Here is a 27,927-nt window from a genome sequence, read left to right as displayed (position 1 = left end):
AAACAAAAAACAAGCAAACAAACAAAAAAACCATCACATAGCTCCTTATTGAATGCTGTGTGAACATTCCCCTGAAACAAAGCTTATCAGACAGGAAGCAAAGGAAACACAGAAGGCTCAGGAAGCCTCTGAAAGTTACAAGACTCACAAGGCCCCATCCCTAAGTTGTATGAACAGTAACAATTGCTCAGGAGAGGAAACTGGCCAGCTGAGCTGCTTGGAAGTTGTGCAGGGAATTCCAGAGATGTCTGTGTCACCAATGCTTCTGTGAGTAACTCTAATATTCACTGGTTCAGTAAGGTGGGCTTGTGTAGAATGAATTATTCTATTTGTCATCCATGCCTTCCTTATCTGGGGTGAAGAGACATTTGTTCCTGTGTACCCAGGAAAAGTCCCATAATAACTATATTCTGATTCTTTGTACCTCTTACCAGTAAATTCAAATTATATTCTCTCCTAGGAATTGGTTTGTACCAACATATTCCAATATAAATGTGCTTTGTGAGTTGCAACACCATATAGGCATCCAAATTCCACAAATTTATTTTGTTTGTTTTATTGTTGAAGACAGGGTTTCTCTATATAGTCCCAGCTGATCTAACAATCTCTCTGTAGACCAGGCTAGCCTTGAATTCACAAAGATCCACCTGCCTTTGCCTCCTGAGTGCTGCTTTTAAAGGTGTGTATCACCATCACCTGACATAAATTACTATTTTAAAGAAATAAATTATTCCAGATTACTAATGGTGAACTGAGTGGACTATCAAGTGGACTATCATAACCAATAGATGGACCTCCCTTTCAAACTGAGTTCTGATGCCAGCTTGGCCTGTTCCTAACTGCATGTTCCTAACAAACATGCAGCTTGTTTTAACAATATGTATTCAGTAGACTGTTAGCCTTAGAAATAGAGCTGTTTGCAATCCTAACATTCAGACTGTTGGAGACAAGAGAATATAGCAAGTTTCAGTTCTAGGGCAGCCTAGTCTATATAGTCAAACAACCCCTTACACACACACACACACACACACACACACACACACTCATACCCACAACTTGAAGATTATTATGCTATCTATGTGAAATAAGCCCACATGGACAGCCATGTGTGGTCCCTCTTTTAGGAGGTTCCTGGAACCGTCAATCACAATGAAACAGAAAGACCAGTGGTTAACGGATATGAGAAACATCTAGAGAGCATGTTAGCACTTGTTTGTAATTCTAGGCCATGGCAGGAGGATGACAGGGTCGATCCTATCCTGGGCTCTGAAGTGAGTCCTAGAGTTTGTTGGAACAATAATGTAAACAACTCCTTGAAAACGGTCTTGAGGATACATTGGACGCTCTGTGCATCGGAGCAGAGCTTAAGGAAACAAGAAGTGGTGTGGTGAGGGAAGCCGGAAGGAGCTGCTCTCTACATGTCAGTTTTGGCTGATCTCACCCTGTCTTGTCTGCTCAGTTCAGCCGCACAGTGGTTCAGCAGGCATACTCTAGATCTCCTGTGCATAATGGTGTAGTGAGTACATTCTACGTCTAACAAACTCCCAGAAACAGACAGCTGAACAATGCTTTGTCTCCAGGAACAACTGACATAGACCTGCAAACGTACAACATTACAACGTGACATTGTCCTCTACAAAGTTCACACCCGAGAATCACATAATGGAGTGACAGCCACCCATCCCCACCTCTGCCAAAAAGATTTTTAAGTATGTTTAAGATTCTGTGTTTGGCCACATTTATCGCTATCCTCTGCCACAGGCTGGACACTGAAAGTTTTGAACAAGGTCATACGCAGACACGCAGATGTGCTAACAATAGGAAATGGGGCGTGGTGGTGCTTGGCTTGGGACTTAAAAACAGAATTCCTAGGGCTGGTGAAATGGCTCAGTGGTCAAGAGCACTGACTGCTCTTCCAGAGGTCATGAGTTCAAATCCCAGCAACTACATGGTGGCTTACAACCATCCGTAATGGGATCTGATGCCCTCTTATGGATGTCTGAAGACAGCTACAGTGTACTTACATATAATAAATAAATAATTTAAAAATAAAATAAAAACAGAATTCCTGCTGAGCTAAGTTTTGCAGGAAAGAGCTATCAGCACAAAGAATACCAAATGATTCACAATAAATGTTTCTACCTTAAACACAGAAGCAAAGTACTTAGTGCAGAATTCTGAAAGAATAAGTTATTGTTTTGTTTCTAAGGCCATTTAGCCAACTTGTTTTAACTACTAAGTATGCTGGTCAATTAAAGTCTGTTTTTGTTTGTTTGTTGAGACATGGTTTCTCTATGTAGCTCAGGCTGGCCTTGAACTCAGAGATCCGCCAGATTAGGAGGTAGAATTTAGGATCTACCTCCTAAATTCTGGGATTAAAGGTGTTCGACCACCGCAGCTGGCTCAGTTAAAGTCTTAAAATCATTTGAAAAGCTTAAAATCATTGGTACAGCTGCTGAAGGTTCCAATTAATTCAGGAACCCAGTGTACTTGATGAAGAACTGAGGAGAGGTAGCTATTGCCCAGAAACTGATCCAGAGTCCAGCACGCTGGATTCAGCTGACAGATCTCCTTTCCATTTTACTGTCTGCAAGATTCTTCAAAATCAACCTCAGCTCAACATGGTGGTTCACCTGTATTCTCAGCACTTGGGAGCCGGAGGCCAGCCTGTTCCACATAACAAGTCCCTGATCCCAAGAAAAAAAAGAAAAAAAAAACTGTCCAAGAACCGTTCCCCTCTTCTGTGCCTCAGGAAGCTCATGTTGCAATGAGCCTACAACAATTCTGGTGAGCACCACAACTCTGATATTTCTGGTTAATTCCTATTCTTATTGAAGCTGTTGTAACAACAGGCAGGAATGTAAAGTAGGACCTGGTCATCCTCGGCTGTCTATCTTCACTGTGGCCTATTTGCAGGGCCATCTTCTCCCGAGATGTGACCTCTGTCAGTCGGCTATCAGATGTATTTCTGTAACTCAGACCCTGGCACACTGTACAAGACACATAGCAGCACCAACGGTTAAGAATCTTACAACCGTTAAGTCACTTACAATGTGACTGTGACCAAGTTCCTCACTTGCAGTAGAGATGGCAATTCTGAGTAGTTCATGGGCTATAGAAGAATGCAAAGCTTACATCAGGAGCCTACCATACAGGACTCTAGAACAGTAATCCACTATTGTAGATTTTACGTCTTTACGTCTGTGCATAAAATATAGATGAAACTGTAAATAACACATCACCAAAATGAGCCTAAGTCCAAAATGGGCCTAAGTTTTTGCCAGAAAACAAAAACTTTGCTGATCCCTTCCCTGGTGGCTGGCACTTCACTTCAAGACATACTCCAACAAGCAACAGCCTTGAAACAGGCCAGGTGAGGGCGGAGCTCCGGTCCAAGGGGCGGAGTTCGACGGGCGAGTCACGCCGAGCGCAGAGGGCGGAGCTTTCGCGCGCCGATCACGTGAGCCTCTGTTGACACTTCCGGGTGGGACGAGATCGAGGCGGTGGACTGATTTGGCTGCTGGGGCGCAGACATGGCATACCACGGCCTCACTGTGCCTTTGATCGTGATGAGCGTGTTCTGGGGCTTTGTGGGCCTCCTCGTGCCCTGGTTTATCCCCAAGGGTCCTAACCGAGGGTAAGTGCGCCAGGCCCGAGGTGGTGGGAGCTGAGGACTTCGGTGGGAGGATCACAGAGAAAAGGATCGTGCGTGGAGGACTACGGCGGGGGGATGAGGCCGGGAGGACTACATGCGCTCCTCAGAGCCTGTCAGTGTCCTCGGCCGGAGGGTGAGGTCACCTTTGGCAGCCCCTCCCGGAAGTGAATTTTAGGGAGTGCTTTTTGTCTTGATGGACCAAAAGCGTGTACATCGACTGAAGAGAAGAAGTTAGGGTGCCTCCCAAGCCACTCTTGCTGCTGTGGACCTGTCTTTTATGCAAGGGAGGCTTTTTGCCCAAACTTCAAAGAAAAGGATCTGAGAACAAAAATCTACCTCTGCCTCCATGCTGTCGCAATTGCGGACTCTGACAAGCTTGCTGCATAGCGCTGAGCTCAGCCTTTGCATCTAGTGGGCCCAACCCAGGAGGGGGTGAGCCTGATCTAAGCGAGGTTAAATCACCCAGAGCCAAAGGTATTGTTTAGAAACCTCTGCGTCATGCCTTCCAGGGCGCTTCTGCCCTTGCTTGTCAACGAGTATTTACTATGGTTGGCCAAGGTTTTGCTGAATACCGCTTTCTTTGTTTGGAGATAAACTTCTATATTGCAGTGTCAAACAGGCCTCTTCAGAGGAGCCCGGAACACCCTCTTTCTAGTTCCTCTTTTGAATTAACTAATTCTTTCCCTCTCAACTCAAGATCATGTGGAGGTGACACTTGAACTTAAGTGGTAGTGTGTCAAAAACGTCTCTTGCTTTAATGGATTAGACACTGAATGGTGGGTACATAGTGTTTAGCCCCACAGCACTTTGTAGAGTAGACAGTGTATATTGAGTGGGACATTTTGATTAGAGGAAGTTTTACTGTGTTTTGTCATATTGGCTTCTATTACTGTCTGGAATATACTGACTTTGAAAAAAAATTTTTTTTCTATTAGCCTAAGAAAATGCTTTTAAAGATTTATGTAACCGGGTGGTGGTGGCGCACGCCTTTAATCCCAGCGCTTGGGAGGCAGAGGCAGGTGGATTTCTGAGTTCGAGGTCAGCCTGGTCTACAGAGTGAGTTCCACGACAGCCAGAACTATACAGAGAAACCGTGTCTTGAAAAACCAAAAAAAAAAAAATTATGTGTTATTTATTTTATGTATATAAGTGTTTGTAAGGGTGTCACGTATGTGCAGTGCCCACAGAGGGCTTTGGATGTCTTGGAATTGGAGTTACAGATGGTTATGAGCTGTCTCATGGGTGCTGGGATTTGAACCCAGGTCTTTTGGAAGAGCAAATGTTCCTAACCAAATAGCCATCTCTCTGGGTCCTAAATGAATGGCTTTTGAAAGAAAAAGGATAGGTGAATTTTTGTTATTTATAAGCATCGAGTCCCACCCCTCGATAACAGTTCTACAGGCTCATCTTCCGTTTACAGCGGCTGATGTGGTACCTGATCTCTGGAGTTATCGAAGTCATTTGTATTAACCAAATTCATTTAGACCTTTTTTTCCTCTTGGAGTTAAAGACAACAAAATGCCTCCGTTGTGTTTCAACCAACCCTGTCTCATTCCACCACTGGCCGTCTTTCTGGCCTTCACCCCAGAAGCGCTCTTATTAACGTGCCTCGTTTGGACCCCTCCTTTCTTAAAACTCTGCTCTCCCCATCCTTGGCATCAGGTGCCGCTCCTGTTATGCAGAGTAATGAAACCCCTGGTGCTCACCGTCAGGTTCTATTTGACCTGCATTGAGATCGTATCTGGGGCCCATTTGCAGGCTCCATTACGATCCTTGTGTTTCTTGCTCTTGGCAGGATTGAGCAGGTCTTGAAATGGTGCCTCCTAGGAGTTATAGACTTACATTTTAGGAAACACTGCTCCAAGGTGACTGAGCTCTTATGACCTTGGAAGATTTAGTTTGCTTTTCCATGTCCCTATGTTTTACTAAAACATGGACATTTTAGGGTTAATTATTACCAGATCCCTTCTACATCTTCCTCCCCAAACAATTGTAAATCAAAAGGTTTTTTTCTTTTTGAAATTATGCAAGAACTGACCTGCTTAATGAACTCTGATGATGTTTTTTCCTGTGTGGCGGGGGCAGAGGTTGGGGGGGGGTTACTGAGAAGTGAACCCAGAGCCTCCCACCTTCCAGACACACACTCTGGCACTGAGTTGTATCCTGAGCTGTATCCCCAGCCACCACAATGGACTGAATATTTAATTCAGGAAAGCATCTCTGACTTGTGGGATTAGGAGATTTTCTTTAAGGAAATGAGGAACTGCACAAGAAAGGAGCAAATCGGCAGGCTTCTCTGTTGAGTCTGAGAGACCCTTGCTCAGTGTTTTGAAAAATGGGTGGTGAAAAGGGTATTGGGGCCTGATGAGACCGCAAGAAGGTGGCTGGTGGGGACAGTCCCCTCCTGAATGTGTGGACAGCGGGGGAGCCAGCCCTTTGCAATTCTTTGGATTTTTTTCTGCAGTGGGACATGGAAGGACAAAATTCAGTCTGTGTCTGCTGTCCTGAGCACACCAGTCCCTCATGATCTCCCTGTTTTCTCTTGAGGAGCCCACAGATTCACCAAAGGCTTCAAGCCCTCCTCACCAGATGTGGAGGATCGCACAGGCATTTGAAGCCCAGTGATTATGTCAGCTCCAGGTTTTTTTTTTTTTCCCTAAACATTTTGGAGCATGTAGAATGTAGAAAGTCACATAGGAAAGGCTGGCTGGTGGCGTTAGTGGGAAAAGGTGCTTGTTGCTGTGTCTGACCACCCCACAAATTGTTCTCCAATCTCCCCTTGCATACCAAGGCATGTTAAGAGCACTGACTGCTTTTCCAGAGGACCTGAGTTCAATGCCCAGTGCCCACCTAACTCCATCTCTGGGGAATCCCAACTCACTCTTTTGGCCTCTGAGGGCACTTGCACTTGTGTCCATGCATGCTTATAGGCACACGATTAAAATATAATTTGTTGTTGTTTTTTTCTTTGTTTGTTTGTTTTTTGAGACAAGGTTTCTCTGTGTAACCTTGGCTGTTCTGGAACTCACTCTGTAGACCAGGCTAACCTGGTTGCCTGCCTCTGCCTCCTGAGTGCTGGGATTAAAGTGCGCCACCACTGCCCAGCTTAAAGTAAATCATTTTAAAAAGGGCACATCCCAAGGCCATATGTCATAATAGATGTATTCATGTTTGCTTTATGAATGCATGTGAATGCGTGTATATAGTTGTATACAGTTTTGCTAAGACATTTGTAGATGAATTTCAGCTTAGGACTCTCCACTCTTGCATAGCTCCTATGGAGCAGGGTTTTTGTTTTTTTAAAGATCTTTTATTTATGTATTTTATGTATATGAGTACACTGTAGCTGTCTTCAGACACACCAGAAGAGGTCATCGGATCCCATTACAGATGGTTGTGAGCCACCATGTGGTTGCTGGGAATTGAACTCAGGACCTCTGGAAGAGCAGTCAGTGAACTTAACTGCTGAGCCGTCTCTCCAGCCCCTGGAGCAGTTGTTGTAAGGGGAATGTTTTCCTGTGGCAGCTCATACTGGGGGTGTAATACAAAGGCTCCTCAGCTGTTTCTGTGCTCTGAGATATCTTTTGGGCAAGACAGGAGACAGCAAAGATGCTAAGCTAGGCTCCGGAACAGGAGAAGATGAGCAGAAACTCGGCACTGAGACTCATACCCATGTGTTGGGGGTGGAGCATTGTGGTAAAGGCACCTGCCTTCAGGAATACAGGGTTGAAAAGAAGAGTTGGAAGACTAGCCTTCTATCTCTCCACCTGTCCATCTTTATGTAGCCTAGGCTAACCTTAAACTTGCCATCCTCCTGCCTTGGCCTTCCAAGTGCTAGGATTACTGGTGTGCACTACCATAGGCAGCTGGGTGAAGGGCTTAGATTGCAAGTGGCTACACTTAATTTATTCTTAATTTATTGACAACTGTCACGTTTCTTGTCTCTAAAATTGCATCTAGAGGTGCTGGAGAGACGCTCAGCAGTTAAGAGCTTTTGCTCTCTTGTGGAGGACCAGAGTTTGGTTCGCAGTACTCAGATTGGGCGTAATCACCTGTAACTCCAGCTTCTGCTCATCCAAACTCTCTGGCCACCATGGGCATCTCCACTCACGTTCACTTCCCCACTCAAATAATTAAGATGAAACACATCTAAAGTCTGACCAAGATTTGCTACCCACACCGCTGTAAGCCTTGTCTGCGTGTGCCGCATGCACCCTCATCCTTTACAACCTCACACTCCTGATCCCTCTGCCTTTTCATCGCTGCCTCTATTTCCCCAGCCTACTTCAACCCAGTAGAAAGATGGAGGCAGAAAGCAGGCCAGATTTTACCAGTTTTCTTCTGCTCCCTCCTGATAACCTTTTGGGCAGCAAAGGCCTTGCAAAGGCTGTGAGATAGGTAGATTTACCTCTTCGACCTTACCTCCTGCTTCCCAGGCTGGTCTTGTCTGTTCAGCCACCCAGGCCTCCTTCCTCTGAACCCCCAAGACCCCTCTCAGCTCATCCCCGAGTTTGCTGTCCCACTGCTGGGGACACTCAAGTCTGCTGTCAGATCCCGTCACTTGAGGCCCCATCACACCTGTTTAAGATTGCCACAGCCCCAGCACATCTGTCATCCCTCCCACGTTGTTTTCTGAGGTCAGCAGCTGCTGATCCTTCAACATGCTCATGATGATTGTTGTCTTGTCTGTCTGTCTGTCTGTCTGTCTGTTCATCTGTGTGTTGTCTGCTCTCCCCTCCTTCCCAGCCTATAGCCTTCCCAGGGAAGGACAGGATAGACTTTTAAAAAAAAAAACAAGACAAAACATTTACTTACTTTTTTTATATGTATATGTATTATATGTATATGGGTATTTTGTCTGCACGTATGTCTATAGACCACATGCATGCAGTGTCTAGACATGCCAGAAGAGGGCATGAGATCTCCTAGAACTGGCGTTACAGACAATTAGCTACTAGGTGAGTGCCAGGAACCAGACCTGCATCTACTGAAAGTGGTCATAGCCAGTGGTCTTAACCCCTGAACCATGGCTCCAGCTACCAAGGTAGACATTTTAAGTCAGTTTAATTCATTGCTACTTCTCTAGAGCTCAATATACCCTGGGTACTCAGGTAGATCTGTGGAGTGAAGGAACGTATCAAAATCAATAGCTTAACCACAGGAAACGCAAGCACAGAACTTCTAAAGGCTTAGCAAAGCAAGCAGACATTCCGATATTTGTCTTGTTTGCTCCCATGGTGTGGCAGTCACTTCTGTGGGAGAAGTAAGAAGAGAAGAGAATAATGAAAGGATATTTCCGAGAGATTAATCTGAAGGACTGTGGCGAGAAGAAAAGGACTGGAAGAAAGTTTTGAATCTGCCTGGAATAAGTTACGCAAATCAAAGCAGTGAATTTTCTTGCTAGCAAATGAATGGAAAGAAAGAAATCCACTCGAGAGGGAGATACTTCGAAGGACAGATCCACAGCGTGGCCACCACAGTGTGGGCGTGCAGAGGAAGCACGAGCAGATGAGAGCTAAGAGTAGATTAGTCAGGGAACCGACAGTGCTTATGAGGAGTACTGTGTAGGGACTGGACCCTAGGCTTCCCTTGTGTCTGCTCAACCACTAAGCTGTACTCTAGCCTTGGAGACTAAGATTCAGAAGTGAGGTGCTTGATTTTTATTATTTTTAAAAATTTGTGTGTATGTATGTGTCTATATATGTGTATAAGCACATGCTTGTGGGTACCCATAGATGCCAGAGATATTGGATCCACTGAAGTTGGAGTTAAGGACAATTGTGAGTGCTGGGAACTGAACTGGGTCCTCTGCAAGAACAGAATTTACTGAGTTGAGTTTTATTCAGCTGGTTGGAGACCCAACTTTAACTTTTTATAAATAAATAGAGGCAGGAAAGGTCCAGCTAGTGAGCATAGTTTTAACAATGTTAATTCATTGCCAAGGATACTGTCAAATATGGTAACTCTGTCAAAATGAATTGTTGGTCCAGACTTCTGAATTTCTGATCAAACGGTGATATCAGCATAGTCCCTTAAACACACGTGTTTGATTGTGTATTTACACCTGTCCTTCGTGTCCCTGGGGCACACTGTGATGCAATGGATGCTTGGATAAGTGCAGGACGGTTGTCTTGGTAGCTGTATGCACTCTTGCAGTCTGGGAGAGCAGGAAGGGATGTAACTATCCTGCAAGGTCTGGGTGCTCGCCGTTGTCTAACACTGGCTTTTTCTTTTTTTCTTTTTTAGAGTTATTATCACCATGTTGGTGACCTGTTCAGTTTGCTGCTATCTCTTGTAAGTATCTTGTCTCTTGTACATAGTTGTTCTTAAAAGCAGTTATTCTTGTTATTTATAATGTATTAATTGACACATTATGGGTCATTGGCCCTTAATATTTGTTTAATATCTACAAATAGTATCCTTAAATTGAGTGTGCTCAGAATTGCACATTTTCAAGTGCTCAGTGTGTTAGGTAAGAGCTGAAGACAGGAGTACAAATGTAATCTAGTTTCTGAGAATGTAACGCTTATAATTATCTGGACCTCATAATTATACTACTGTATATCTTACTACTGTGAAATATTTATTTAAGCCTACTCATTTTACTTACTCTCTCACTTGAATGTAATATCTTTTTTTTTTTAAATTAAAAACATTAATTATTATCACACATACAAATCCTCTGCTGCTGGCTTTAAGCCACTGTGTGGGTGCTGGTCATCAAACCTGGGCTCTCTAGAAGAGCATCAAGTGCTTAGTTTTTTTGGGTTGTTTGCTTTTTGAGAAAAGGTTACTCTGTGTATCAGCCCTGGCTGACCAGGCTAGCCTTGATCTCACAGAGATCTGCTTGCCTCTGCCTCCTATGTGCTGGAATTAAAGGCATGGACTACCACTACCAAGCTAAAATGTGGCGAGTTTTTTGTTGTTGTTGTTGTTGTGTTGTTTTTTAACATCTGTTACCTGCTAAGCCATCTCTGTCTCTAACCTTTTTTAAAAAAAATTTTGAGCCGGGCGGTGGTGGCACACGCCTTTAATCCCAGCACTTGGGAGGCAGGGGCAGAGGCAGGCGGATTTCTGAGTTTGAGGGCTGTCTGGTCTACAGAGTGAGTTCCAGGACAGCCAGGGCTACACAGAGAAACCCTGTCTCGAAAAACCAAAAAAAAAAAAAAAAATTTTTTTTTGAGGTGTGGTACTGAAGACTGAACCCAGGCCCTTGTAAACCCTGAGCCCCTATCCTTAAATAAAGTCGTTCTTTCATTTTTTGTTTTATATATATTAAATAAATAGAATTATCAAATAAATATATAATACTAAATACATACCTTTTGATTTTCACTTTTTCCCTTGAGTATGGTCACTATGTAGTGCCAGCTGTCCTGGAACTCACAGAGATCTGCCTGTCTCTATCCCCCAAGGTCTGGGATTGAAGGGTGCACACCTTCCTTCTTAAGACTCTTGCTTATCTGATGAACAGAAGGGGAGCTAGGATTATAACAAGGTAGAGGGAGGATAGATTTGATAGGTTTTCTTTACACTGTTATAAGCTCTATTAAACTATAATAACTCGCCTCTGTCTGAGTGGATTGGATATACTGTTGGATGAAAGCTGACTGTGTGTGTGTGTAGGGTAACTTTTCCCTTCAGCCTGTGTTGGGATGCTGCTCTTCGAGCATCATGAATGGAGAAATGGCAGAACATCCTGAGCTAGCTTAAAGATGTGTCTCACAGTTCTCCACACTCTCTCCTTTCCTGTAGAATACAGAGCCAGCCAAACTGCAGAGGGAAAAACCCCCTGAGTTTTAATCTACTCTTGGAGCAAATAACTACTGCCAAGTGCTTGAAGGGATATGATTTCTTCTTTGTTAAACAGCTGAAACATAGGCCACACCCACTGCAGAAAAGCTGCCCCTTTAAGAACGTCCTCGTTCACTTTCTTTCTTGTCAGGATCTCACACTGTAGCCAAGATAGTCTGGAACTTACTATGTAACCCAGGCTGTCTTCACATTCACACCAATCCTCCTGCCTCAGCCTCTCTGTTCAGTCAACTTGACACATAATTCAGAATATCCTGGATATAGAGTCTCAATGAGGAATTATTTGGGTTGGGTTGGTGGATGGTCATGCCCATGGGACATTTCTTGGGTTAATTGAGGCAGGAAGCCCCTCCCTGCACATGGACTGCACCTTCCTTGGGCTTGTGTTCCTGATGGTGTGAGAGTGGAGAGAGCCGGCTGAGTGCAGAAGCTCACAGACACTCTCTGTCTCTGCTCCTGATCAGCTGGTACTAGCGCTTTCAGTTCCTGCCGCCTTGACTCCCCTGCCATAACATAACTAGACTGTGCCCTGGAACTGAGAACCAAACAAACCCTTTCTCCTCTCAGTTGCTTCTATCCAGTATCTTATCACAGCATCGGAGATGAAACTAGGGCACTCCCAAATGTGGGGTCACAGGCATGAGCCCCCATGTCAATGCATCCTCTTCTCAGGAAGAACTTCCTAGCTCCCTGGAATTTTGCTCACGTGATAAGGGTGGAAATGGTGCTGGCTGGAGTATTGTTTGGTGTAGCCATGGGCAGGAAATAGCAGTTCCAGTCCATCCTGAGATGAAGGGCTGGTTCCTTCTGTGCCTCTGCAATGAGGAATTATTTGGGTTGGGTTGGTGGATGGACATGCCCATGGGACATTTCTTGGGTTAATTGAGGCAGGAAGCCCCTACAATGTCTAGTGCACTGGGGCTTCTGCACTAAGGTTTTTAAGGAAGTGTGTAATGAGGAGAGTTTACTCCTGAGACGCTTGGCTTTTTGCATGCCCCTTTAGTGACTCCTAAGCAAGGTTTAGGTTTCTGTAAAATGTCCTACAGGTGATCTCAAGATCTCAAGATGCCTGGCTGCGCCAACACTGAGCTCCTTGTGGTACTGGCTGAAATTGTCTCTTCATCTTTTGGTTCGTTTTGGCTAAAGACTAACAGGGTTTCCAGCTGATGGCTTAGATGTAGAAATCTGTCGTGGACCAAGTGGAGTGGTATTCTTACAGTAGTTAGCTGTAGGGGAAAGAGCAACTTCATGTGTCAACTACAAAGAGACAGTGGCTCCCTCTCTGTATCCCTGTCTGCCTTGGCATTTACCATGTAGACCAGGCTAGCCTCAATGCACAGAGACTCACCTGCCTCTTTCTTGCAAGCACTGGGATTAAAAAAATTCATGCTCAGCCTGATGTTGACTTTCTAAACCTACTGTAGTCTCTCTATAATTTTACAACCTTCAAAAATTACCAACTTCCAGACAAGCCTGTAAGGCACCCCTCAGGTTCTCTTCTACCTCAGATTGTTTTGAGGGAAACGTAGTTTATTCAATAACCACCACGTCAGACAGAACCACCGTACATGAGTAGTCCCTCTGTCTTACCAAGCATCCTGTGCACCTCACTTCCCTGATTGTCTTACTGATTTTGTAGTTTGTGTGAAGATGAGCCACAGAGGTGGCACCTTGTACTGGTGGGTGTGTTCCTGAGGAGGGGCTGCATCGGCAGTGCCATTGGCATCCTTGAGTAAAAGCCAGGGGCACTGATAAATAAACATTGTGTTCTGTCCAGGACACACCTCCCTTGTTCCTATGAATAAGCTTGTGGTCCAAAACTTATTAAGTAGTGCAAATATTAAGAAACCCTGACCTTAAGGAAGGAGGGAAAAAGCGAGAGCGAGTGAGAGCAAGAGAGAGAATGAAAGAATGAATACATTGGGCAGAGCCAAACCTTAGCAGTGCCGATGCTGACATGTGCCATGGTCATGTCTGTCTTTCCTGGGCCTCCGCTTGCCACAGTACAGTCACTCAAGATCAGCTGCAGCCCAAAAATATTAGTATTGGTCTTGATTCCCTCAAGAGAGATTTGATACCGTTCACTGTGGTGTCTTCTGTCTTCACTGTATGGGAACTTCAGTGTTCCCATAGGTGTGTGGGCGTGCATAGGAAACTGGGTAAGGTCGGTTATCTGTGATCCAGGGTCTACTGGATGTACTGGAGCAGGACCCACATAACTGAGGCAGGATTACTGTTTAAGATGAAGATGTGGCTGAGAAGGGCCACATAGAGCCACAGCCTCTGCATCAGGAGACTGGGCTGCAAAAGCCGAAGGGCTGACTGCTGGAAAACCAGCTGCACACTCCCCTTGCACAAGACGGAGGGGAACTGTCTGAAGGTAGCACAGGGGGAAGCAAAGAAGTCTCTGACCTCATTGTCCAAGAGTAGTCAGCTTTCTGCTTGAGAGAGCTTGGAGAAGTGGGGGAGGAGCCAGCTCGCCTGGAAGCAGTGGAAAATACCAGAAAAGAGTGTGACTGAGGCAGGTAATTAGAGCTACAGAGACCACTGGGAGGACTTAGGAGAGAGGCTGAGGGACCAGTGAGACTTGGAGCAGCCTGGGGTAGTTTTGTTTCTGCAGTGCTAGAGTCGGAACTGGGGCCTAGGTACACCCTCTATGCAGAGCTCACTCCAGCCCCAAGGGAATGATGTTTGGATCATGAGGGGTGAACCTGGGAGGTTTGGATTTCTGGCAAAACTGGGGTAAGCAAAGATAAAAAACTAGGGTAAGCATTGACTTATTTCCTGTAGACCTGTTAGGTGGGCCTTGGGTTGGCAGACTTCCCATAGTACTAGGCAGTGTCAGGTTTGGGCGTTTAGGCACTACTGCCCCTCTAGGCTGCTGGCTCTAGGGCTGGCTGTGCTCCCAATGAAGACAGGCAGTCACTGCGGCCCGGCTCTCAGTTGTCTTTTCTTGTTTCATGCTAGGGATTGAATCCAGAGCCTTGCCTACTCCACGGCTCAGCCTCACTCTCAGTGTTTGTACTGTTTCTTGCTGCTTCTGGGTTTTGAAAGAAGGTCTCAGTAGGTTGCCCAGGCTGGCAGGGAACTCCTGATCCTCCTGCCTCTGCCTTCTGAATCCTAGCATCACAGCCATGAGCTACCACTCTATGTTTGACTTGATTTTCAGAACTTCTTGCTTCATTAATTTTTTTTAGCTTTTTTTTTAAAGGTTTATTTGTTTATTATATGTAAGTACACTGTAGCTGTCTTTAGACACACCCATCTGGCATCAGATCTCATTACAGATGATTGTGAGCCAACATGTGGTTGCTGGGATTTGAACTCAGGACCTCCGGAAGAGCAGTCAGTGCTCTTAACCGCTGAGCCATCTTGCCAGCCCTTTTTTTGGCTTTTTAATTCAAAATAGTTTTGCTATTGAATATGAATTTTCTTCCTGACTCTGTCTTCTGTCATTTATCTCTTTTTTCCCCCCTTCTTTTAGAGACAGGGTCTCACTGTGTAGCCTTCGCTGGCCTGGAACTCAGTCTGTAGACCTAGTCAGTACTGGGGGTCCTTGCCTTCTAGTTTAATTTATTTAGCTTTGGTTTGTTGAGACAAGTCTGATTACATAGTCCAGGCTGGCCTTGAACTAACAGCTTCAGCCTCATAATTATTGAGATTGCAGGCACATGGCTCTGCACAGCCAGCAGTCTTTATCTTATGAATGTCTTCTAAATATATAAAATCAATATAATTATTAATGTGCTAACTTTAGGCTATTTTACTGTTTTGATTATTTCATCAGATTTTGTTCCTGTCTTGTTTTGTAAATAATATTAACTGAATGTTAGTGATTTTTAAATTTCTTTAAGATCATATTAACCACACTTTTAATTTAAAACGTTTACACACACATACACACAGACACACACGCACTCATGCACATGAGTGCATTGCCTTTAGATGCCAGAAGAGGGCATTGGATACCCTGGAGCTAGAGTTACAGGAGGTTGGTTGTAAGTCACCCAGTATAGTTGCTGGGAACTGAATTTGGGTCCTCTGGAAGAGCAGCAAGTGCTTTCAGCTGCTAAGCCATCTCGGTAATACACAAACATATACACACACATACAAGCACACACTGCCACCACCTTTTCTTAACCCATGTTTAATTTATCTGTTTGGGATGGAGCAGGCGTGTGGAACTCAGAAGACAGTCCTCAGGGGTCCATTCTTTCCTTCCATCCTGTGAGTTGTGCACATCAGACTCACGTTGTCAGGCTTGGCAACAAGTAGCTCTGACCTCACCCATCTTGCCAGGCCCTCTGTCTGATTAGTTCACGATCCACACTAGAAGGCTTTGGGGTTCCAACTCTCTTGAGTGATATCTGAGTTTCTCTGACTCTCTGCTCCGGGTGGACCCTGGACTTTGGTGTTTCTCACCCTGGAGAGGTCTGCAGGTGAAAGCCCGGGCTCCTGTGGTTTGCTATCTATCTGCCCCTCAGCCTCAGAGAACCCCCGCAGCCACTTCATTCCCTCCCTGGAGAGCTGCCATCTCTTAATTTGCCGCCTGAGAACTGTATCATTTCTCTCCTAGGCACATTTATGATGCTTGTGAATGGGAGAAGAGAGACCACGGGGCGGGGCCCAGCGTGTTGCCATTACCTGCTGTATGGAGGCATATGTTAGAATCGTTTCCATTATAATGTGGCAGATAAGGGGATTATTGGAGCTGGGATTGTGCCCCATTTGTATTGTGAGACCCCCTAGCACACACAAAGGGCTCCTTAGAAACTTTGGTTTGAAAGGCCCAGTTTAGAAAATGAGTTCTCTTGAAGTCCTGGGGGGAAGAAAGGGAAGAAATTTCAAGTTTAAAATTGGCAAAATTAGGGCGTATTCCTGTGGTAGCAAAGGGCCCACAGTGGTAAGGTTGGCAGCCAGTTAATAGAAAACATGTTTGTGTCTTCTCATCTGGAGCTTGGTGTTCTCTGCCAAGCCCTTGGGCTATGCCAGAATCAGTTCTTTGTGGTAATTAGACTGGAGTCCCTGTTTCCTCACTGGCTGATGGTTAGCCACCGCCCTGTCCTACGGACCACTCACATTCCATTCGGCTCTCCGTCTCGAAAGCCAGCGGCAGCATCTCCTTTGTGTGTGATTCCGTTTACCCTTTAGTTTTCCCCCACCTTTATTTATTTGGGGTGGGGGGTGTCGGAGGACAACTTGGAGTAGTTTCTGGGCCTGGAGGGAGGGGCTATGTCAGACTCAGGCTGTCAAGCTTGGTAGCAATCATTGTCACCTCCTGAACCATCTTTCTGGCCCTGTTCACCTTTAGTAGTTATAGAGTTGTACCTAAGTGGCAGAGCATTTGCCTAGCATGCAAGAAGCTGTGGGTTCCATCCCCAGCACTAGGGGGAAACAGTTAGAAGGAGAGAGAATAGCCAGGAAAGGAAAACCTTAGATAGGATACAGATGTCACTGGAGAAGGGAGGGAGCTGCAGTCATTGATCAAGCCAGGCCTAAGTTGGTTTAGAGCTACCAGACAGTGAATGATCCAGATGACAATCAGGAGGGCAGGGCACCCCTGTGCTAGTCTCTGGAGCACATACTCCGCAGGAGGTTCTGGTTCCATGTTGCAAAAGCTTCAAAAAAGTTACTGCCAGGGCAAGGACTTCCAGCTCAGAGAGCCCACAGGAGCTTCTCACAGTGTTCTCACACCGACCCAGTAGCCTCCAGCCTGTGCCTTCAAGGGTCTCCTCAGCTCTGGAGAGAGAGAGAGAGAGAGAGAGAGAGAGAGAGAGAGAGAGAGAGAGAGAGAGAGAGAGAGAGAGAGAAAATATACATCAAGCTCATTTTTAAGGGTCAGAATGGGAGCTCTATAGTGTCTCCTTGCCACTACCAGAAAGCAGTGAGTTTATAAACCAGGAAGCTTGTAACAAATGCCTTTTCAGAAGTTACCCAATTCCTCAGGTCTCTACCCAAGAACATCCATGCCCCTGTCTCAGCCTGCTGTCTGGCATGATGCCATCTACAGGAGCATCTGTCACATGCACTGTGTGTTAGAGGGAGCTGGGGGTGTGGGGGATATCTTAGACATCTGTGGGCTGCAGGGCCAGGGATGTGAGTAGGGTAGAGGCTGCTAATGGCCCAGTGCCACAGCCTCTGAGAAACTCCAGAGTAAATCTCTTGCTCTTCCTTCTGTGGCTTGGACACACTTTAAGCTGTCTCATGGATAAAGGAAAGCAAGGGCTTGCCAGCCACTGCAAGAGCCCCTATTATCTCTGTAATTTCTGACACTCGGTGGCAAGTATTTTGGCTTCATTTTATGACTGGAAACAAGCTTGGGTGGTAAGGTCACTGCCTAGAGCCATTCCGGCAGCTTAGAGTGAAAACCCAATTTTGTCCAGTACCAGATCTCCCTGTTTTCTGGTAGCTTCGATGTGGCTTCCCTGCCTTTCAAAGTGTGTCTGTTATTCGATTGGAGAGAGGGTTTGATGCCCTGGGCACTTGCATATGTTTCTGCTGTCACCCACCGGCAGAGGTCACTCCTGTTGTGGCTCGGGCTAGGAGGACAGTGGATGGAGGAGCCATCCCTGACCGGATTTCCCTATTCCTACAAGGAAGTTGAGGTCCCACCTGTGCCTCCCCAGGAGCTAGGCCGCACCCATGTTCCCTGTTCTTCCTTCTGCATGTGGAACAAAAGCACTAAACAGGATTATCTGAGGGCTGGGTGCGGCTCCTGTGCAGAACAGTGTACTCTACGCTTGGAGCTGGGGCACTGGCCTGGCTGTAGGGAGCACACTCCTTTGCCCTTCCTAGTGAATCAGACCCTTCAGCCAGTATCTCAGCATCCTCAGAGCCCGACAAAACCGTGGCCCCTGAGAGTGATTGTGGAATAGGTGGGGTCACTTTAGACCGCTGAGCTACACAGCGAGTTTAGGAACAGCCTGGGCAATTACTGCAACCCTATCTCAAAATGAAAAATAATAATAGCCGAGCATGGTGGCTCACGCCTTTAATCCCAGCGCGCGGGAGGCAGATGCAGATAGATCTCTGTGTTCGAGGCCAGCCTGGTCTACAGAGGAGTTTCAGGACAGCCAGAGCACAGAGAAACCTTGTCTCAAAAACCCAAAGGAGAAAATAATAGCGACGAAAGTCTGGGATGTATCTCAGTGATGGAGTGCTTGCCTCGCGTCCTCGGGCTCTGCTTTCAATCCAGTAGCCCCTAAAAAGAGGAGCTCGTGTTTGCCCTGCTTTTGTCACCCCAGTTCTGTGGCTCCCCAGCTGTTGAAGTGCCACCGCCGTCGCAGAGGCGCCTCGGTTGATGGTTATTAGGCCTCTGGGCTGTGGAACCATGTGGAACAGTTTGGGCAAGCGGAAGGGTACAGTTCGTTCCTTCTGGTTACACAACAAGCCGGGTTTCGGCCAGAGCACAGGCCCTTCCCACTGCTCCCATCAGGTCACAGCGGGCTTTTCTGCCTTCCAACGCTGTGTATGTTTATCAGCTTTAGAGGGAAATTTTAAGTCTGTAGGTAGCCAGAAGGACAGGCACTGAGTTCACTCAGCTGGTTGGAGAGGGACTTTCCTCTAAAATTTCAATCGAAATAGCCTGTATTATTTCTCCAGGCGTTTCCCTAACAGGTTGTGTTTTGTTTTGTGGTGTGTACTAGGGTTAGGGTGGGAGGGTTGGCACTGATTTTTTTTCTCCCCTTTTGATTTGAAACATTGAAAATAGTGTTGGGGGTGGGGCTCAGTATTTGAGTACTTTCTTACAGTCCACAAGGCCCTGGGCTCTGTCTACCTTCTAAACAGTTTGAAGACGCAAAATGAAACAAATTATCCGGTTGCCACAAGCTGAATGGATGAGGAATGGTGACTTCTTACTAGGGAGGCTCCCTTGAGTCTAGGACTTTGAAACCAGCCTGGGCAAGATAATGAGATCCACCCCTCGAAAAATGGAGGACAGGGAGGGTATATTAAACTCTGGAAGCTTCCAAAGACTAACCTGAGCAAGCAACGTGGCTTTCCTTCATTCTTACTTCTGATTCTTATTCTTTACCATGACCTGGCACCAAAGGCTGAATTCTTACTTCTGTAATACACAACCAATTTAGATCTAGCCAGACTTGAGTCCTCATTTAAAGCACCTCAAAGGCCAGCCTTCAGCATTAGTTGGGCCTCAGTTCTGGTCTTCTGCTGCCTGCTTCTGCCTACCTAGTATTGTCAACATCCATGAGTCACTCAGCATGCTTCTGCCTGAGGCTCCATAACTGTGAGGACAGCCTGGTGCCACACACACAGGAGACAGACACAGCTACACGCTGCCTCCTGAAGGTGCCTACAGTTCTCTCAGAGGCCTCCTCTCACTTGTCACTCATAGCCAGGCTCCTGGGAAGAATTTTAAGAAAAGTTGAAGAAAAGTTGGTGTTTATCAAGAAACAGGTTCAGCCAGGCAGCGTCTGGGGAGTAACAGTGTCTGGTGAACGAACCTGTGGTCCCAGCACCTGGGGTGGTGTGGGTTATCTTTGGCTACTTAAAGGAGTTTAAGGCCAGTCTGGGCTACATGAGACAGTAATCTCATGATTGTGTCTTAGCAATAGTGATATATGTGATATCGGTAGCTTCTGAGGTGCCATTTTTAAAGGATTCTTGTAGTAAATGAGACCATAGATGGGTTCTTAAGCTGTAGGTCACAAGGGAAAAAGGGGCTCTAGCACAGGGAAGCTAAGACATTTTTGACTATAAACAAACCTCCTAACCTTGTTGGTGAGAACCACAGGAAGTCACAGATTACAACTAAGAAAGGGATACAATTAACGGCAAAGGTCAAAGCTCAATATGCTTTGGCCTTCTACATAGTTCATTCCTAGTTTAATATTCTCATTTGAAATATCTCTGTAAGAAAGGAATGTTGTCTCTATGAGGTAGTCTCCATAGCAGACTTTGATAATTGTGCTACTAGTGAGAGATTTCCGACCAGCCTCTCCCTTCCCATGGCGCTTTAATTTCCCCTTTCTATCCTGCTCCAAGGATTTTCAGAAAAGCTCCTGGATGACTAGTCTGAGATTGACACACATACCCCCTCCACCCCTGAAGGGAGGAGGTCTGCGTCTGTGTCTCTGTGTGTGTGTGTTAGTGCAGAGACCAGAAGAGGGCATCGTGTCTGGATTTCAAGTCACAGGCAATGGTGAGCTGCCCAGTATGGGTGCTGGGAAGCAAGCTTGGGTCCTCTGGAAGAGCAGCATCTGCCCCTATCCACAGAGCCATCTGCCCAGGCCCGAGATGGTGTTTTAATTGCTTACTGCACACTCGTGGTGAGGAAGGACGATGAGGACAGCGTGGGCTCTAATTTAGCTTTTTAATGTGATGTTTCTAAGTGTTGCCAGTTAGCTCAGTCTCTTATGAAACACAGAGCTGCTCCTGCAGGCAGCTTGCCTCTCCTGCTGGGAAACAGGGAAACCCTGGGCTTGGGTGGAATTTTCCATGACTCTGTGGCCACAGAGCTTTTCTGCAGTGCAGTGTCCGCCTGTGTTGTCCGTTCCCCCACCGCTCTCTGTGTGCATGTGTCTGTCTGTCTGTCTGTCTGCCTGCCTGCCTGTCTGTATGAAGCCTTACTGATAGGCTTGCTATTGTGTTTATGTTTAATACCCTAGTTCTAAGGGTGATCAGAGACTCATCTGAATTAACTCTTTGTTTGTAAAGTGAGTCAGCTTAAAGTATCTGTTTTGGCCTGGTTTCCCTCCGTATCACGTTTCTCATCACAAACCAGCCCTTTGTGGGCCGGGGAGCTGCACACACCTTGTGTCTGTGGGCACCGGCTCCTGACGCTGTGCTGGCTGCTTCGCCAGCAGACTCTCCATTGGTGATTAGAATCAGCCTTTTGGTTTTATGATTGGAAGGATTTCAAAAATGACAGCCAAAGGAGGAAGAGACCCAGCCTGGTAATGGCCTAGTTGGGTTTGGCTGGTCCCCTTCTTGAACTGGAGTTTAAGAAGAGATCACCATAGTTATCTGTCTCCTTTTCCTCAGAAAGCAACTCCCTAGACTACATTCAAGAGATCGATAACATGGATTATGCCACTGAAACTCATTCTTCTAGGGCCTGTTTATCAGTACTCTGCACCCCACACTTACCCCACCCCTCCCCTCCATAGACTACCTGGATAAAAACTAAAGGTAGTGTGGATTTGGCATCAGTCCGGTGTCTTCAGATGTTCCATTCTTGCTTAGTCACCCTTTCAGCCCTGTTTCCATCCCCCTCCCCTGCTTTTCCTCTCTCTAGCAGTTACCATCTGATATTACATAAGATCTCTGAGGACCAACGTGTCATCTTCCCCGAGCTGCTGGGGCCTGGGACCTAGTAATTGCTCATTAAATATTTGCTCAGTAAGTAAGACAGAATGGTTGACTAGCCGGACACCTGCAGGCTGCTTTTCTTGTTATTCCTTGCTTTTGTCCTTAGCCTGGTTCTCAGATGTCACTGGGCCTGTGAATTACCTTATCAGATACAAAATGGCTTATACAGAACCTTGTGAACAGCATAAGAAAAAACTGTGCTACTTTTGTTTCTGAGATAAAGTGAGATGCTTGCATTTCCTCTGTAATTGTGGGTAATTCAGAGGCGCACCTTGTGATTTAGATGCAGAAGTAAATGCCCATTTGGTTCACTGTGGTAGGGCACACAAAATGCTTTGACATGTTTTATTGTGATAGTGATTAGGAACCTCGTGGGCTGAAACCAGATCTTAACTGTACCACTAAAATAGTTCCTTAATATCTGCACGCTGGAGAAGATACATCTGTTTTGCCTGGAAGTTGCAACAGTAACAAACTGTGCGGAGGTGAAGGGATGGTGTCGATGGGTTGGTGGCAAAGATGTCTTAAGCTCAGATATTCGGCAGTTATGAAGTCGTGGAGAAGAGGCAGACTCAGCTGAGGTGGAGCCGCCCTACTTTGTGGATTGACTCAAATGAAGACACAAAGCACCCTGGGAGGTGTTCTCAGGTCCCAGGGGAACAATTCGGAGTGAAGGCTTGGTCAGAATGGACTACACTGAAGTTGAACTAACGTGGGTTTTTCCATCATATATGAAAATGGTTGTATTCTAGCCAATTTCACAACTCTCTGCTTTTGTTCCTCCCATGAATTTTAGTTGGCTGATTGCAATTCTGGCTCAGCTCAATCCTCTGTTTGGACCTCAGTTGAAAAACGAAACCATCTGGTATCTGAAGTACCACTGGCCTTGAGGATGAAGACGTGCTGCACAGTGCCCAGGCACTGAGGTGATTATGCCCTTGCCCTTTCCTGTGACCGTTGCTAGCCAGTGAGCTACAGTGTTTGCTATGGCTTCTTCCTCAAAGACAGCTGAAGAGCAGACTGGTTTGAAGAGATACATACATGGTCTAAAGAACGAGGTCACAGTTAGAGCAAACCATTCTCTTTGAGTATATCTTAGGGACTTATCCGTAAGTTTCTCTTAGGTTCCATGATTACCCTGCCCTTTTATAGTGTACTTTAGGGCTGGAGAGATGGCGCACAGGGTAAAACCACTTGCTGCCAAGCCCAGAGACCTGAGGTCAATCTTTGGGACGACCCCCCTGCTGGGACTGCCACTTGTTCTCTGATATGCCTGTGTGTGGTTCATGACAGTAAACTCACAGGCGGGCTTCTGACAGATTAGAAAGTGAGTATCCTTAGTCTAATAACACCTAGCAACAGGAAGAAGTGGCTAAACTATTGAAAGTTAATGTCTTAGAATGCTTTGGGAAGAGGGAGACAAGCAGCTTTTGAAGGTTGGGAATTGTATATGCCCATGATTCTGGCACTGATTTCAGAGGCAAGAGGATGATAAGTTCAATGCCAGCTTGGGCTACATATAGCTAGTTCCAGACCAGCTTGAGCTATAGAGGGAGGAGACCTTGTCTCAAACAGCACAGAACAAAGAGGAAGCTGACTCTCAAGACTGCCGCTTTTATTTGATGCTGAGACCAGGTGGTAAACAGCGGCAGCGTGCAAAAGTTTGTCCACTGGCTGAGTGGCAGGCCACTTGTCACCCGATTCCTTCTTCTCTGTTAATTTATTAAATGGAAGTTAGCGTCAGGTGTTCAGAACAGAGCCGAGCCATATTCTCAGCCTGCTTTTAAAAACGATTTATTTATTTTACTTTTATATGTATGAATGTTTGCCTGCCTGTGTGTCTATGCATCACATTTGTGGAGTGCCTGAGGAGGAAAGAGAAAGACTGCTGTTTGCCTAGAAGCTTTGCAGAGTTCTGGGCTGTGGTGGACTCAGCTTTTGACACTTTAACCTAAGGTGTCTGGTTTGAACAGCACACTCCTCGAGACGTAATGTAAGATGTATGCTCATAGCTTTGGTCAGGGTCACCAAAGATCCCTTGAGTCTCAAAACCAGGAACGTGAAGAATGAGAACATTTGATCTGAAGGTTCTGAGCAGCTCTCCACTGTGGCCTCCCCTCAAGGCCTGCCTAGCCTGCCCTGGGACTGCCTTTCCTTCTTTCTTCCCGCTCTGCTCCTGACCTGGAGGTTCCGGGCCTGATGTTTCCACAGTCTTAACCTGGCAGCGCGCTTAGCTCTCCTGCCTCTCACTGCCCCACTGCATTCATTGCACTTAGAAGGCCAGTCAGCAAGCGCATGTCTCTGGACGTGGCCTTGGCTTTGTCTCAGCCCCCACCAGCTCCTAAAGCTTCAGATGTTTCAGGGCTCAGCCTGCGAATCCTGTGCTTGCTTCCTGACCATGGTTTCTACTTGAGTTCTTTCATCTCTAGATGGTTTTCTAATTTTTAACCACTCTTTTGGTACATTCCCTTAAATGGTTAAATGCCTGTGGTAACTGACTAAGTCTTGTAGATGAATAAAACTGCCTTTGCATATTATAATAAAGAATGGCTTGAAATTTTATCTAAAATAAAGATTTAGAAACAAGAGTTAGACAGACAAAGACACATTCATTTACATACCCTTTTTGAATGAGTTTCTTCATTCTGGCCTTGTTTGTTTTTGTTTTTGTTTTGAGTTGGTTGTTGGTTGGTTGTTTTTGTTTTGTTCTTGTTTATTTGTTTTGTTTGTTTTTGGTTGTTTGCAAGACCAGGTTTCTCTGTGTAGCCCTGGCTGTCCTGGAACTCAAACTGTAGACCAGACTAACCTTGAACCCATGGAGATCCATTTGAATGCTGTTATTAAAGGCGTGCACCACCACTGCCCAGATGGTCTTGGTAGTTTTACGTTCCAGCTTCTCAGTCCCTTCCCCCATCACTGTTCTCAGGTTTTCTCTTGGCTACCCTAGTGATTCCTTTGTTTTACACACAATGCTGTGAATTCTGGATTGTTTGTTCCAGCTCCATCCACAGCTAGTTATTTCCACATCATGGAGAGGATTCCATACTTCCTAGCTCATCCAACCACAGAACCACGCCTTGACCACCACACTTAACTCTAGTTTAGCTGTCACCAATGAAGATAAATAGAAGGTAGTTCCTAGTTGTGTGTGTTTATTAAAAAGTAAAGGTCATTTTCCTCCTTTGTGATTCTTTCTTTAAAAAAAAAAAAGCCAAAAGAAAGGCTGGTGAGATGGTCCAGGAGTTGAGAGTACGTGTTCTTCTTACAGAGAGCCCAAGTTCAAATCTTAGCACCCAGACTGGACCATGCACAACGTCCTGCAACTCCAGTTGCAAGGGATCTAGTGCCCTCTTCTGGACTGTGAGAGCACTTGTGCTGACATGAGCACGCGCGCACGCGCGCACACACACACACACACACACACACACACACACACGTAAAAATAAAATGCATCTTTAAAAAGTCCAGAGGGTAAGAAAGTCTGTCTGTGCTGTTCATAGAAGATTCCCACAGAAACATCTGCATTCTCAAGCCTGCTTTATCATCTGCCTAGAACAGAGTGTCTACAGAGCAGCTATTCTGTCAGCCCAGGCCCAGGACAGAAAGTGACCACAGGGACAGTCTGCTCTGACAGTGTCCACCTTAGCCCGGTGCTCCTCTCCTAGCGCACTGTAAAAACTGTCCTTGAGTTAATCGCACTTTCCTCTGTGTTTTCTGCTGCTGGGGGTTGAACTGAGGGTCCCGGGCACGCTGAGCATGCCCAGCCGTCTGCCAGGCACAGAGGTGCTGCCCTCTGTGAGGGAGCCACAGCCCCGGACCTCCTCTAATTAAATCTTGAGTCAAATGCATATTGTTTGCAGTATCCTGCACTGGGACTTAATGGGACTCCAGAAGGTGGCTGTGAGCGTGTGGGTGGCATTGCTGGGAACCAAGCTGGGCTCCTGGAAGAGCAGCAAACACTTGTCTTTTTGGTTGTGAGCCCCGCTTTAATGGTGGAGCCACCTCTGCAGCCCAGCAACAAACCCTTTCAACTGCTGGGCCATTGTCCAGCCCCACTGGACACCTTAAGGACATCCTGCTCCCAGTGAGCAGCCCAGCATGTAAAGATAGCGACATTTGCCATCCTTAAATGGGTGGCATCGTCGTTGTCACCTGTCCTTGGGGTACCATGATGGGGAACAGCCTGAAAGGCCGCCTGGAGTCCTGCAGATACAACACAGCTGGAGCTTGCTTGTTAGGAGGCCCGTGAAGGCAGAATGGAGGGTGTCCATATTGGCATCCAGCTGTCTGTCCTGACAGGGAGGTGAAAAGTACAGGAACACACTAAGTGCCAGCTCTGTGTTGGTCAGCTCAGTGGCTCCTGCTTTTGGCAAGTCACATTGCTGTCTGTGTAGTTATGTGAGAGTAACGTCACTGGTAATTGGACCTGCTCTAGAACCTACTCAAACCTGAGTAAGCCAGTTTCTTCATCTGAGTTTTAAAAGTATTGGTCTGATTAGCTTTGCGTTAGGGAGAGGAGGATGAGACAGTCTCACTGTATTGCCCAGACTGGCCTCACACTTAGCATCTGCCACCTTAGCCTCCTGGGTGTACCGTGCCCAGCTTTGGTTAAATTTTCTTAATACTAACTCTATCCCTAATCCTCCTTTCTACTTTTTATTTTTGAGACAGTGTCTCACTGTGTAGCTCTGGTTCAACTGGAACTAGTTAGAGACTGGCCTAGAACTCGGAGAGATCCACCTGCCTCTGCATCCCAAGGGTAAAGTGTGTGCCACCACCACCTGGCTCACTTTTTATTTTGAGGGTATCTCACTAAGTTGCTGTGGCTAGCTTTCTGATTCCTTGCTCTGTCTCCTGGGTAGCTGGGGTTGCAGGCCTGGCTGCTTTCCTATTTTCTCTTTTAGCTCTCCTCTGTTCTTTGCTGTCCACCACTTTTAAATTTTATTCGTACAGTGTTTTGCTGTTTTGCTACATGTATGCTGTAGCCTTGGCTACTTTTAGTTCTTGTCCCTGTCCCCACACCCTACCCCCTTTCTTAAATCCTGTGTACATGTAGTGCCTCATCAGGTCCCCTAGGACTGGAGTTACAAATGGTTGTAAGCCTCTGTGTCTGTGCTAGGAATTGAACCCAGGTCCTCTGGAAGAGCAGCCAGTGCTGTTGCTGAGCCATCTCTCCAGCTCTTTTGCTCTTTTGAAGGAAGGTGAAGGCCTAGGTGTTAGAGGCCCTTAAGTTACTAGAACGGTTTTGTTTTGCAGGTCACAGACAGAAGCCTTCTATGCAGAATCACCTGCACACCAGACCTCCTTCCTCGGTAGCCTACTTCCACCGTTACCTGCCTTACACTTGAAGACCTTCCTCTGCATACAGTATTTTTTTCCTTCACCTTTTTTACACTTTGAATTATGTGCCTACGTAGCTGAGAGAAAAGGTGCCGTTCTGGGAAATCTGTTACTCTTGTCTTGAAGCCTGCGGCTTTGACTATGGCTCTTGCCAGCTCACAACGTGAGAGTCGGGGATGTGCTTAAGAACTGCTACAAGACAAATGAGACTCGGTGGGACAGTCAGGAGTTCTCCTCAAGAGACGCTCGACCCCAGCAGATGTACACCAAGCTCTATTTTCAGGATGAATTTCTTACTTCTACATCTTTTGGAATAAATTATTTTTCTTCTTTCTATGGAAATCTGGCTCCAGTGTTTAAAAAGCTCAATTTTCTAAGCGCCTATGTCTCTAGATAATGCCTTTCCGAAATGAGGTTGTGTCTAACCTTAGGTTGGATGTATAATCCATCCGGGCCCCATAGTTTGAGACGTGAAGAGACTGGTAAGTACTTTTCTTGATCATTCATTCAGTAACTGTTTGAGTGCCTACTGCAGGCAAGGCATTGGAGGAAGCAAAGATGTTGGAAACAGGTTCCCTGCATGCTCATGAGCTCACGGGTTGTTTGGGGAGAGATTGTTCATATGCATAGAGCTGTCGGATGACGTCATGCTTGACCTTTGGTGAGAGGCAGGTACATACCACTTAGTCCCTGCTCCTTGGGCTGAGATAAGAGGGCCACTTGAGCTCAGGACTTGGCAGCCAGCCCAGGTAACACAGTTGAGGGCAATGTCCAGCCACAGGGAC

The 27,927-nt window shown here is 46.1% G+C and overlaps 1 protein-coding gene across 1 annotated transcript; it reads left to right on the top strand.

Moving 5' to 3' along the window:
* The first annotated feature begins 3,454 nt into the window (after positions 1-3,454).
* Positions 3,455-27,484, top strand: Atp6v0e1 (ATPase H+ transporting V0 subunit e1). The gene is made up of 4 exons (XM_028756528.1): positions 3,455-3,637; positions 9,902-9,949; positions 22,599-22,728; positions 27,059-27,484. Exons 1-3 carry the CDS (start codon positions 3,534-3,536, stop codon positions 22,690-22,692), a joined length of 246 nt encoding a protein of 81 aa, XP_028612361.1. The 5' UTR covers positions 3,455-3,533; the 3' UTR covers positions 22,693-22,728; positions 27,059-27,484.
* The last annotated feature ends 443 nt before the right edge of the window (positions 27,485-27,927 follow it).

The sequence above is a fragment of the Grammomys surdaster genome, unplaced genomic scaffold (assembly GCF_004785775.1).
Source record: "Grammomys surdaster isolate TR1022 unplaced genomic scaffold, NIH_TR_1.0 126121, whole genome shotgun sequence".
NCBI lineage: Eukaryota > Metazoa > Chordata > Mammalia > Rodentia > Muridae > Grammomys > Grammomys surdaster.
This window is presented reverse-complemented; position numbering and strand designations above follow the sequence as displayed.